Source organism: Sinocyclocheilus rhinocerous, unplaced genomic scaffold (assembly GCF_001515625.1).
Source record: "Sinocyclocheilus rhinocerous isolate Xijiao unplaced genomic scaffold, SAMN03320098_v1.1 scaffold438, whole genome shotgun sequence".
NCBI lineage: Eukaryota > Metazoa > Chordata > Actinopteri > Cypriniformes > Cyprinidae > Sinocyclocheilus > Sinocyclocheilus rhinocerous.
The window spans coordinates 80661-93908 of record NW_015634015.1 but is presented as its reverse complement, the minus strand read 5'-3'; the positions used below and the strand labels follow the sequence as shown (position 1 = coordinate 93908).

General features: G+C 38.4%; 2 protein-coding genes across 2 annotated transcripts in view; both read right to left on the bottom strand.

Annotated features, from left to right (window-relative positions):
* Nucleotides 1-4470: 4470 nt before the first annotated feature.
* LOC107745031 (ras-related and estrogen-regulated growth inhibitor-like protein) lies at nucleotides 4471-6566 on the bottom strand. The gene is made up of 4 exons (XM_016558860.1): nucleotides 6267-6566; nucleotides 6131-6184; nucleotides 5970-6046; nucleotides 4471-5608 (listed from the first exon to the last, which is right to left on the bottom strand). The coding sequence occupies exons 1-4, from the start codon at nucleotides 6379-6381 to the stop codon at nucleotides 5195-5197; spliced, it is 660 nt and encodes a 219-aa protein (XP_016414346.1). The 5' UTR covers nucleotides 6382-6566; the 3' UTR covers nucleotides 4471-5194.
* Nucleotides 6567-9573: 3007 nt separating this feature from the next.
* The window catches only part of LOC107745029 (uncharacterized), a 5236-nt gene continuing 1561 nt past the window's right edge, over nucleotides 9574-13248 (bottom strand). Inside the window, exons 3-5 of the mRNA XM_016558859.1 lie at nucleotides 12672-12827; nucleotides 11913-12041; nucleotides 9574-11136 (exon numbers count right to left, since the gene is read on the bottom strand). Coding sequence (XP_016414345.1) covers nucleotides 9642-11136; nucleotides 11913-12041; nucleotides 12672-12827 — 1780 coding nt within the window. The 3' untranslated portion in view covers nucleotides 9574-9641. The remainder of the gene's footprint in view (nucleotides 11137-11912; nucleotides 12042-12671; nucleotides 12828-13248) is intronic.

Sequence of the window (13248 nt, the reverse complement as noted above, 5' to 3'; positions counted from 1 at the left end):
CAAATACAGTACACCAAGGTGAACATATTTATTCAGACAGTTAAATTTCACTTTCAAAAAAGTCCAGTGCAAAAGTTACTGCTGCTTATCAACGGTAGCTGTCACAGCGACAAGAGCAATCCTCCGTACGCTAGATCATCACATTCAACAGCATTCAGTTAAGCCTTCGCAGCCTTCTATGGATGCAGCCCCTGAATTGGCACACAGATACTGTTGCCTTGAATATGCAAATGCCATCATGAAATCACTGCTAAAGCCTTTGAAGCACAAGGTTAAACCCGGCATCATAAAGCCATGTGTCTGTCAAAGGTCATGGGTCAACCAGAAGGGCAATGACCCTAAACACTTTAAAACACACTCAGGACTGGTAGAAAGCAAACACTTGACTATGATGAGCCAGCAATGAGCACAGGTCTAATTTAATGTTCGAAACATTGTTTCGCAGAACATTGTCCAGCTTATCTTGAATTAATATATTAAAAGACGCACGCAATTGTCAATGGTGACTAAAGTCAGAGCTGTTTGCTGGGAGGAACGAGGCCAATCCCAAATCTAAAACATGGATTCAACAATTAACACTGAATAAAGAGCCATCACCTTAATTACTCTCTCATCTCATCCCTCTTATTAAATCAAACAGTTCAAATCAAATATCTGCACTGCACACATCTTTTCTGCATCCTGCTGTTGTTGTTATATGAACATGATGACCCTGTTTCTTCAGCCCATCTTCCCCAAAATCAGAGTTATAATCCTGGCTCATTGGGTCAGAGATATTCTAAGGCATGTCTGTACACAAACTACATAAATTCTACATTGTGCATTGCTTATGTATTTATTTTTTTTGCTTGTGTATTGTTCATTTAGAACTTAAGATGTTCATGCAATCGTGTTTTCTTCAGATTGTACCATGAATCTTCCTCAAATAAATGGTGACAGACTCTACATACTGTACGCAGTATAGCTGTTGTTTGATTTGAACACTCTTGCTTCCTGAAGAGCCCTTGACATGCAGCGACTCAGTGTACCACATCCGTACGTGCAGGATCCCACATGTACGCACCGTTCACAGCCTGTCTGTTCCCACAATCCCCGATGACCCTGACTCACCTCACACACTTCACCGTATGCTGAGGTACAGACCACCAAAAGCCTGAAGGCACTCTTTATCTCTTAAAACGAAATTAGGAAGAACAGCAAAAGGACAAAGAGAGACAGAGAGATAGGGTTGGAGAAACAGCTTCATTGTTCCCCTGGCTCTGCGGTCGAGGATCTTGAGATGTTGTTATCTCACATAAAGGCAAATAAGGAGACAGACTTGGCCTTGCAATCGGGGCTTTTCTATGGTAGAGAGAGATTTCCTTTTATCAGTTTAATGTCAAAACCTGAACACACAGGCATTGAAAGTGTCACTGCACTGACAAAATGCAAAATAAATAAATAAAAAGTAAATAACGAGTAAATTAATTGAATATCATTTGATCTAAAGGGCAGGTCATTCTCAGGAAACATTGCAATTTACTGCGTGAATCACAGTGTGCGTGCCTTACAATATATTATAAAATTATATTAATATATAATTAATACGATACTGAAGTGTTTAACTATAAAAACTATTTTGAACTATTTTCAAAATAAAACAATGATTTTATTTCTGAATATTTATTTTTCACCCAGAATATCGGTCAGATTGTGTATCCCCGTTTTCTTATGTTACATTGATTGAAATTAAAATTTTGCTATTGATGAATTAAAAACATAAGTTCATTTTACGGTCTTTATCAGTATTTTATAATATTTACACTTAAATTGGTGTTATCAAGTTCAGCAATAACTCAAACACTGTAGAAATTCATCATAGTGACCATAGTAATTTTTACCAAAAAAAAAAAAAAAATTTCCTCTTGGAACAAAGTATAATAATTGTGTGGTGAGATTATATTTTCTGGCTTCCTCATTAATATTAGATTTAGCACTGATCTTCAAACCTGTCACATTCAACCCCAAAACACTGAGATGAGTGACACAAAGTGTTTTGACTAAGACATACCATGAGTTAACTTTTTTTTTTTTTTTTCTCGGTTTTAATGGGATTGAGTATAAAGCTAATACTATCTTCATTTTTTTACATATTCAAAATTCTAAGTATATGAATTCCAGACATACTGGGATGCGGTGTTAAAGGTTTAAAAATCGCAATGAAGCAGATGTTTTCATGTGTTTTCTTCATCTTTTCTTCTGTATTGTGACATACAGACCAAATAACTGGAGAAGACCTGTATGCCCCACCACGAGAAGTCTGTTTTTTGCTGCAAGATTGAGTTTTTGACAAAAAATATGATTTCCTGAAAACTCCGCTGTAACCTTTTCAAATGAAATTATTAAATGTTAAAGATGGCACTGTTTCCTGAGGAAGACCCTTTTATTGTTGTCTCTGCTGGCAAAGCTTAATAAAATATGCCAGAACATTGTGCCCCATGGCCCATCATGAATATTCATGCGTATGCTTGTGTGTAAACGTAAGCGTGCACACGATTGTGGGAGGATTTCAGGCTGGTGTGTCACTGAGGCGTTCTGTGGACGGAGACACGTCTGCGTCAGTGATAACATTACTCGCTGACGAGGGTTATTGTGGTGCGCATTGCAACAGCTTTCACGGTCTCAGTCAGATCCCACGCAAAGCGCCCACTTGGCTGGAGGGGGCGCTTTTGCCCTTTTCTCTTTCTCAATCTGTTTCTTTTCCCATTTCATTCTTTTCTGTATCAAAACACTGGAGATGAGACTTGATATATAGCTATACTCCCATTCACTCTTATGCATTTTATTACAAGTGCAAACAGACAAGCAAAATGGTACTGTTTTGCCTCCTCAAAGCTTTTGAATTGCGGAAAACCTGCACAAGCACAAGTACATGATGAAATTTTCATATATATGAGGCAATGCGTTGACCAGTCTGCTATATGATGCACATTTGCACTCACAATGTATGTGTTGGTCAGTCATATTTCTTGTAGGAGTCATTTACAGAAATCCCACATAACTGCGAGCAATGGGCCCTACATGTGATCTTATCCGCTCTGAGCTCGCTAATATGTGAATGAATGAACATGTGACGCTCAGGTGTCTGGACTTGAGAAATAACAGCTTTACTTCCATTAGAGGGAAGCCCATTTGAACTTTATTTACATATATAAATTGATTAGCTTACAAAAGTACTCAAGAGGAAGTGACTTCAAAGGGCCAAGATTAAGGTTAATTGAGCCTGCAACTAATGCTGCGTTCAAGTCCTCCTGGGACGTTCGTACTTACGAGTTGATTACGACGTCAGGTGCGTTCAAGTCAGTTTAGTCGGCACAAGATGGCGGTTTACCTTCTTTTAATAAGTTACAAGAAAATACAACAGGGTCTGCATTTTTTTACTTGGATTTCAGCTGCGTAACAAGAACATGAACAATTTAAGTTTATAGGACAACTAAACTATCAATTTAAACAAAAATTTACCGTCAACTACAGACATTGCATCTATCGATTCCGCCATGTTTCTCAATGACACGCCCCCAACTCGGGGCTTAAATAAAATTTCGAGTTTCCCACTCGTAATAACGACTTTGTGGTGGCGTTCATGTGCGTTCAACTCGTAAATACGATCTATCCGACATGACTTGAACGCACCTTATTTTTAGGGTTTATGATGTGCAAGGAACTTAACAGGTGAGAAAAATACACACTAGGTCAGTAGTTCATATATTCAAAGTCTAAATATTAATTAAATGTCAGGGTTTGGTGGTCTGTATATCCATTGCTCTTTTGTTGATTTTGGTTGCTTCCATTGTCCTCATTTGTAAGTCGCTTTGGATAAAAGCGTCTGCTAAACGACTAAATGTAAACGCAAATGTGTATTTACAAGTAATCTTTTATTTAGTCTACTAGGTTTTTCTCTGCTAACGATTCAATTCAAGTTTAAACACTTTTCAATCACGGGTCAAACAAGGTCAGTTTTCTAGGACATTTGCTTGCCAACTTTGTGGATACCAGCGAATCCAGTAAAGTCTGAAATGTATGTGCTGTTGCTGTTCATCCAATGAGCAGAACATTGTCCAGCTTATCTTGAATTAATATATTAAAGGACGCACGCAATTGTCAATGGTGACTGAAGTCAGAGCTGTTTGCTGGGAGGAACGAGGCCAATCCCAAATCTAAAACATGGGCAACCTGCAGATTCTAATGGCTACCTTTCTGCTGTAAGTATCAGACTTATGCATTTGGCAAAACGCATTGTTTTCACATACTAAAATGGCTCATTTGGACTAGTACTACCTAAAAAAAAGCAATAGAGATATTAAAATCTTTCTCATGTTTTATTATAAAACAATATAAGCATATGTTTTTACACTTGCAACATATACAACAATCTGTGTTTGACAGTTTGTATCACCAATGCATCGAATGAAACAGGACTTCAAAAACACATTATAGTTAACAAATTTAACGATCAAGAGGCAAAAGTGGGCAACATTTTGAAATGCAACATTCTACCACATCACTTCAATTTATGACTGTAGCATTTTATAGGACCCTAATGCATGGACAACTTAGGGCAAGAAAATGTAAATATGAACATTTTAACAAAGAAATGCTACATGATTACAATATTCATATATCGCATGTTAGAGGCCACATTTTAGAATCGGTCTCATTTAATTGCATAGGGACTAAGAAGGATTGAGCCACCAATTGCACTTATTAGCTACAGTAAAACTGATAGTAGTACAAAGAAAGAACTGACAGTTTATAATATATTGAAACACAGTGAGCAATGAGACAGTATTGTTTGAATACTTAAATCTAATTTGAACATTCTTAGAACATTCAGGAATTAGGAGCCGTTCACACAGAACATGTTTCTGCATTCCAAAACAGAATGAAAAATGGAACTGGAAGATGAAAAGATTAACTACTTTTAACTTGACAGGCGACTTAATAGTGATGCATATGGTGTGAGATGCCAAAAAAACAGCGACGCAATGGCCAAAGATGTCTGTCCAGCAAATAAAAACAGCACAGACTGAACTTTGTGAATGGCCCCAAGACTGTCAACTTGCAAAAATCCAGTTGAGATTAATAGTCAGTCTTTGTTCCAATATGGATTCCATAAAGGGCTTAACCCTGATTCTTCCACCGCTTTAAGGGGAAACTATTCAGTCCGCTTCCTTCCAAATACTGCCGACATGCTCCTCACGATTCCTTTGAACCCTGCAGGGCCCTTCTTGAGCGCCCTGGCCTCTCGGATGAGCTCAAACAGTTCGTGAAACACCATCAGCACACCGTGGTACGTCTCGGCAGCGGAGACCTCGAAAAACCCACAGTCCGCCGAGAGCGCCAGCAGCCGGCCCTCTTCACTTGACACTGTGCGGCGGTGCTGGAGGTCTCTCTTATTCCCCACAATGATGATCTGAGCTGTGCTGGCCAGTTTTTGCTTGGCTTGTCGTATGCACTGCACTTGTTGCCGCACCACGTTGAAGCTCGCGCGGTCACAGATGCTGTAAACAAGGATATAACCGTCTGCCCACTGCAGCTGTCTGTCGCTGATATATCCCGACTCTCCATTCTGAAACAAGACATTTATGCATCACTTCTATTCACTTCTGACTAGCATGCATTTCAATCGTTGCTGGTCCTGTGCTAGCAATACGTTAAGTACTAGTACTTATTTCTTAGTTGCTAGCAAATATCCCAAAAATGTTATAAAAAAAATATATATATACATAAAAGATATATGTACATTATTATGAGACGCATAAATATATTTCCCAAGTATACATTACAATTACCTTTACTTTATAAAATGAATAACTTATAAAATGGATAGTAGTTTAATGGATAGAGTTAATGTTAAAATAGCTTGCCATATGTCATGCAAAACACTTTTAATCATTATTTTATCTCGGAATGTGCAAAAAGATGCTTACCTGCGGGCAAAGTGAGTCCCATATGTTGAAACAAATATCACGCCCGTCGATCTTGTCAGCATGGCTGTATATTGATTCTGTGAATGAAAATAAACCGTTAAGCAAGGCTATTTTACGGCGCATCATACTGGAGATCAAGCGCAGTACGTGATTATGTTTACCGATATCTCCATATTCTCCTATGAACCGCCTGGTTAGAAAGCGCACGGTGAGAGCTGTGAAGAAGAAGAGATTGTTAGTGCTCTAATTCAGACTAAATGAATAAAGACAGCAGGCAACATTTGCAGCAGAACTCACCAGACTTTCCAACGTTCTCAGCTCCAAGTAACAAAACGTTGGCCTCCACTTTCTGCTGGTTGCCTTCCATGGTTTTGCTGCTGTAGCGAACGCGTGGTTTCACTTGAACAACCATTGGTGGGTAGTAAAGTCCGTTGGTAGACCCCCCACGGTGAGCAGGTGTTGAGCATATAAAGAAGCGCAGGCAGAAAGCGCGTTTAAATAGGCTCGATGTGTGGGCGGGGCTTTCTCTAGACTGACCAATCAGAGCGAAAAGCGTCTGTTCTTCTTGAGCTTTAATTTAGTACAGTACGTTTTTTTTAGCGCACAGGAAAACATTTTTTTTTTTTTTTTTTTTAAAGTTCAGTATTTAAGATCAATAAACAGTAAAACAGACCCCCCCCTATGGAATATTTGGATGAAGTTGAGGGCAAGTTCCTTAAAATGTCTAAATACAATGTACATTAATTCATGAAATAACATTATTATTAGCTATTATTACTTACTACTACTAGGCCTACTACAACTCAGTGTGTATCACATTTCAGTAACGTTGTTACTAGCTGCTGTGGGTCTTGTCAAGGCATGACACCAACTCAGCGAAGGGCTATGAATTGCAAATGCTTCTAAATGACAAGTTGTCTTTAGCAACTACTTGGCACGACATTAAATTAGCAATTCAACACAGACCCATAGCCCTCCTTGAGCTGTCATGGCAAATGCTTTTTCATGACAATACTTTAGTAGTTCAATAATTCTCCAGATGCAAAGGCCATTGCCTTTCTGCTTTAAATGTGCATTTTTTTCTTCTTCTAAAATATACACCATGTTGTTCAGAGATCCTGCTCTAGACTGCACTGCTGTGTTCATACCATGAATATCGTTCTGCTGCAAACCGAGTCCTCTTTGATGACGTCACCATACTCTATTAATTAATAAAGAGCGACGCCTCGTGGAGAAACAATTCTGACAATTTCTACTTTTTTTTTTTTTTTTGGCCAAAACATCTGTCCCCTCTAAATTTATAGATCAATATAATAACCTAATTTATGTTATAATACATTTTTAAATAATAGATTTGTAATAAAATGTTACAATAATCTTCCTTTTTGGTTTTTAATATGTATATAAGTCTTAAATAAAATGTAACAAATACAATACGAATGTGTCCATTCATATTTCAGGAGTAAGGAATGAAATCTGCTCCCTCTGGAGGTCACATTAACAAATGACGGGGAATCAAGCTTATTTTACAAATAGCGCAAACAGAACATTTGGATCAATTACAAATCAGACTAAATCTAAACTAGTCTAAAATACAGTGTTGGTAAATACTGAAAGGGAGTTTTTGAGATTTAATGAGAAGAAAGTCACATTATGGAAATACGGGCCGTTATGGTAATATTGTCCATTGTTACATGTAAATTGCCCTCACAGTCACTTTAGGCTCTCCATGCAATATGCGATTCCAGTCACATGGACATATTTTAACTCCTTTATCCAACCAGTGCACACAATACAGAGATTCACCTTTACATCCAAAAGATGATATGGTAAAGTGTTTAAAGGACTTCACCTCACATAAGAAAAATATGGCAGAAATAGAAGATCCCTGAGTGGTTGTAGGTTTTATATTAATTTGAGGTGATCTGTTAACATAAGCTCAGAATCTGAGTGAGAAAGTAAACCTGAGGCAAATGGAACTTCGGTTGCAGCAAAACTAACAGCAGACATAACACTCAAAAACTCAATTTCTTTTTCACCCCATTATTTAGTCCCAGCCAAATCAGCCCTCTCTTGCTTTCTTAATATAAAAAAGACAAACTAAAGTTCAATCAAGTCATAACATATATCCTCAAAATTTGGTTTATCTTTTTAAGCACTCGCCTCTAAATAAAGTCACCCTAATTTACATTTACAATACATATATATATATTTTTTTTCCCAAGAAAACAATTCTTGGCTAAAGGTGACAGTGGCAATGAAAAACTCCTGGGATGTTTACACAACCATTCAAAAGCTGGGGTCTGTAAAATGTTTTAATGATTTGAAAGAAGTCTCTTACACTCACCAATGCTGCATTTATTTTATAATGCTTCTAATTTAATTTATTTTAAATGGTAATTTATTCCTGTGATGCAAAGCTGGATTTTTAGCATAATTACTTCTGTCCTTATTTTCACATTATCCTTCAGAAATCATTCTAACATGTTGATTTGGTGATTATTATTATCATTATTGACAACAGTTTTCATTTGATTTATTTTTGTGGTTTAAAGAAAAAAAAAACATGATGCATGTTTTTTGTCAGGATTTCTTTTAGTTCAGAAGAAGAGCATAAATGTATGTATGGTCACTTTGATCAATCCAATGCATCCATGTTGGAAAAAACTGGTGGGGGATGAGCCCATTAATCTCTGGCCTGGGGCGTATTTAAATCAATGTCCATATGTTAAACTTTAACTAGTTCTATTAGCTGTGCAATAATAGTCAAGCTTTTATTTAAGAACTTATGTAATGTGTTGTTTTTCTTCTAGTAAGATTAAAAATTATAATGATTAAAATCTTTGGAGTCCATCATAAAACAACAAGGAATGCAGGCAGTTAATATTTGTATGTTCTTTATGAAAGGAAAACTTGATCATCATGGTCAAGGGCACAAACAATTGCTTCAAAACCCACTACAGTAACCAGTGTTTGTGGGTATATAGACAGGGAAGAATAACGGAGTAAGTTTCAAACTTGAATTCAAATGATTTACTGTGTAATGTTGGCATTTTTGAACAGTCTAACTGCGATGTCAAATGATGCATTTATCTGTATTACTGAATCCAATTTACTAAACACTGCATATACAACATGCACATTTTACAAACTGAAGAGTTTTATTGAATTATGGCTTTTCAATTAAAATACAAACATATTCAATTTTAACAATAATTTGCCTTCATATGAAAATGATGCTGATGCCTTTGAAATATCTCAAATGATAGAGTCTGTGCAATATTTTTAAATCCCCACTGGATGCAACAAATGCCTCGTTTATAATGGGTTTTAATGTTTTTGAATTATCACTCCGGCCCGACAGGGCATCATCACAATGTGGTAAGGGGCGTAACATTTCCGTCACACGCTTGAGGTATTCGGCCAATCACAACGCACTGGATAGCTGGCCAATCACAGCACACCTTGCTTTTTCAGACCGATGAGCTTTGTAAAAATCGACATGTTTCAGAAAGGCGGGGCATAGAGGAGAAACAATAATGTACAGTATGTGGAAAATAATGTTTTTTTTAACCTTAAACCGCATAAACACATTTCATTACACCAAATACACAAAATAATGTTATTTTTAGCAACATCATATGACCCCTTTAATATGTCACGTCGATCGGTTCAGTCAATAAACTCGCTGCTAAGCTGAAGCTGAAACCCCTCTAGATGCTCCTTCAGTCTCTCTCTGACATCTGCCGTGGGCCTCAGGTCCGACTGGTGTGTGAGCTGACCGTCTCCCCACGCTGTAGCTGTTAATACCGTGGAATCACACTTCACAGTCAGTCCATCCCTGTCTTCAGCGTCCTTTGACTGATATCTCTCCAATATCACCTGAGGCTGCACAGTCTCAATCACAGTCTCAACATCAACCCCGTTGCTTTCCCTCGCTTCGGCAGGAACCGGCATCAGCAGGACGTGATCATCAGTCCCTTCCTGTACCCAGAAGAACTGCTGTCCCTGCTGCTCCATGTCGCTCTTTTCCTTAGCGGCGAGGTCAGGGAGAAGTCGTCCTTGCTGCGACTGAAGCACTTGGATTTGCTGCAGCTGGAATGGCGCAGAAGTTTCCTGTAGCGTTGTGGAGTACTGAACAGGCCCGGGCGCAGTGTGCATGTCAGTCTGTGGATGCAGCAGAGCGAGTTGCTGGATTTCTTCTGCATTGCTGTGAAGCTCTAGAGATGTTTCCTCCTCGCTGCTCAGCAACTCCATGGTGACCACCTGCATCGTGTCCTCGTTCTCTGCGCTCTCACAGTAATATAAATAGTAGCTTTGTTGCTCCACAGGCGCTGCCTCAGTCTTTGAGGTCTCTGACTTTTGTTCTTTGAGCACTTTGGCTTTCCTTTTGATTTCCTGGATTCTCTTGGGCTCATGTCTTGTCTGGGACACTTGACTCTCATCAGGTCTTACAGTTGCTTCTTTGTATCCACTTACTTTGTTTCCTTCATTGTCTCTTCCGCAATAAAAGCAGCACCCTTCTTCTTCTTCCCCAGCGACTTTTCCTTTTGTCTGTGCTTGTCCGTTCCAGCCCTCAGCCAGAAGGTCTATTTCATCACTTGCGCTCTCCTCCAATCCCTCAAGATTGCAACCTCTCTCCACCTTCGTCCCCTGTCCCTTTTGAGCAGCCCAGCTTGAAAACCTGCCTCCCTGGGCCTCCTTTCCTTTGGCTCTGTCTCGTGTGCGAAACAGCGTGCTTCTGAGTCGGTTCTCTCTGAGGCGCAGTAACGCGTGGCGTAGGCGGTTCTCCCGCCGTCGAGCGGCACTCAGAAGACGCAGTGCTTTTTCCAAGCTGTCGATGGCTTTGTCGTAGCGCTTGCGCCACACTAGAGGGCACAGCTGAGCGTAGTTGTGCTCTTTGGGCAAGTAAAATCCAGGAGGAGGCGGGAGACGTCTCATGTAGCGGGATGGAGAAGGTGGACGAGGAGGAGAAGAGGGGTCAGGTGGCTGCTTATCTAGCGCTGACGACTCTTCAGAGGTTTGAGGAGCCTCACATGAAGGCTGAGCACGCTTCTCCTCCCCTTCGCCTTTTTCACACTCATTTTCTGCTACTTTTTGCAATACAGTCTCATTGTTGAAGATCTCCTGGGTTTCTGAGTCCTCATTATTGGAGGAGTTCTTGACACTGAAGAGATTTGGTGTCAAATATGCACATTTAGTATTTTAAACGGGTTAAAAACCTACGTAAACTTAAAAAAAAAAAAACTTTTGTGGAAAAGTATACTTTATAAAACAAGCACTTATCTGGAAATAAACTACTAAATAGAATATACTTGCGGTACACCTAATTGCATGTTAATTGCAATGAAATGAAAATGTATTATAGTTTAAAATGCAATTAGCTGACCTCCAGTGTTTTATGACCCATTTAGGTTGGACTTGAGTACATATTTAAAAGTAATTTCAATTACTTTGTCTCTGAAAAATGGTTAAAGTGGACTGCCGAATACACTGACAATGATAAACTAAAATAATATTTTCTATTAAAATGCTTTTATATCTGTAATTACACATTTTAAATGGTAAAATTGACAGTTTAGTGCATTTAAAATATACTAACTTTAAATGTAATATCAAGTAACACACTACAGTTCAAATAAAGCACTTGTGCTTTGGTATGTTAGTTGACACATCAAAATAAGTGTACTTTTTTAAAGCATAACACAAGATTATTAAAACATAATGATATAAAATGTGCTTTTTTGTACTATTTGACATTATTGTAAAGTGCACTTTTTTAAGTGTACTTAAGTGTGTTAAGAAACACGGTCGTGTTTCAGTCTGAAGTACACTACAAGTGCACACTGAATACAATTAAGCACACTTCTTTCTTTTTTTTTTAAACAAGAGAGAGCACACAAGAAAGAGGTGATTTTTTTTTTTCAGCTTTATGTAAAATACCTGATATGTTTGTACACATTTCGAGGTCTGCCTCTGCGTTTTGTTGCACATTTCCCAGCATTTCCTCTTTCGTGAGGCTGACTTTCAAATACAGTGGGAATCGCATCGTCCTTCAGTCTGCGATAGCCACTAAAAAAGGAGAAAATCTAAATTATGTATTTATTTGTACCTTCTAATACATTGTATTTCAACAACAGAATTAAATCTAAAGCTTTTTTTGGACATTGCTTCAGTGACATTTCAGTGAAGGAAATGTAAAGAGAGTAATTATTTGCAGACCTGACACCAGAGAGTTCAAAGCTATTGGGGGTGAAGTGTTTAGAGCAGAAATAGATGAATCCACTCTGGGGGTCCCACTGTCCTTTTCCCTCAGGGCCTTTGCGACGAGAGTTGATAATCCAGGCTGTGCGTCGAGGGTTTCCCTTCTTTGGCAATCTGGAAAACATAATAAACAACATTAACAAGTTAAGATCGTTTAATTACCCCCTGAGGAACTACTGTTGAGACACATTATATTCTTTTACACTGCTTTTCATCACATAAAACAAGAAAACTGACAACGAGTTGAGATCAATGCAAATGACTGTAAAAATGCAGTTCGGTGAATTGGTCACTAGGAAGAAAATCTAAATTATGTATTTATTTGTACCTTCTAATACATTGTATTTCAACAACAGAATTAAATCTAAAGCTTTTTTTGGACATTGCTTCAGTGACATTTCAGTGAAGGAAATGTAAAGAGAGTAATTATTTGCAGACCTGACACCAGAGAGTTCAAAGCTATTGGGGGTGAAGTGTTTAGAGCAGAAATAGATGAATCCACTCTGGGGGTCCCACTGTCCTTTTCCCTCAGGGCCTTTGCGACGAGAGTTGATAATCCAGGCTGTGCGTCGAGGGTTTCCCTTCTTTGGCAATCTGGAAAACATAATAAACAACATTAACAAGTTAAGATCGTTTAATTACCCCCTGAGGAACTACTGTTGAGACACATTATATTCTTTTACACTGCTTTTCATCACATAAAACAAGAAAACTGACAACGAGTTGAGATCAATGCAAATGACTGTAAAAATGCAGTTCGGTGAATTGGTCACTAGGAGGCCGATTTTAATCATTAAAGTTTGTCTCGAGCTGATCCAGAGGGCATGGTAGTATACAAACTCCCAGACTATACAGTGAATGCTGAGTCATTACATAAACTTTTTATTGCAGTTGTTACTATGTAAATGAGCTGCTTAAAGCATAATCAAAATGAAAGCACCTAAATATGGGATGAAATTAGACTCAAAATGATTACAGTGGTTCTCAACTGGTATCCATGTACTGCATACATTTT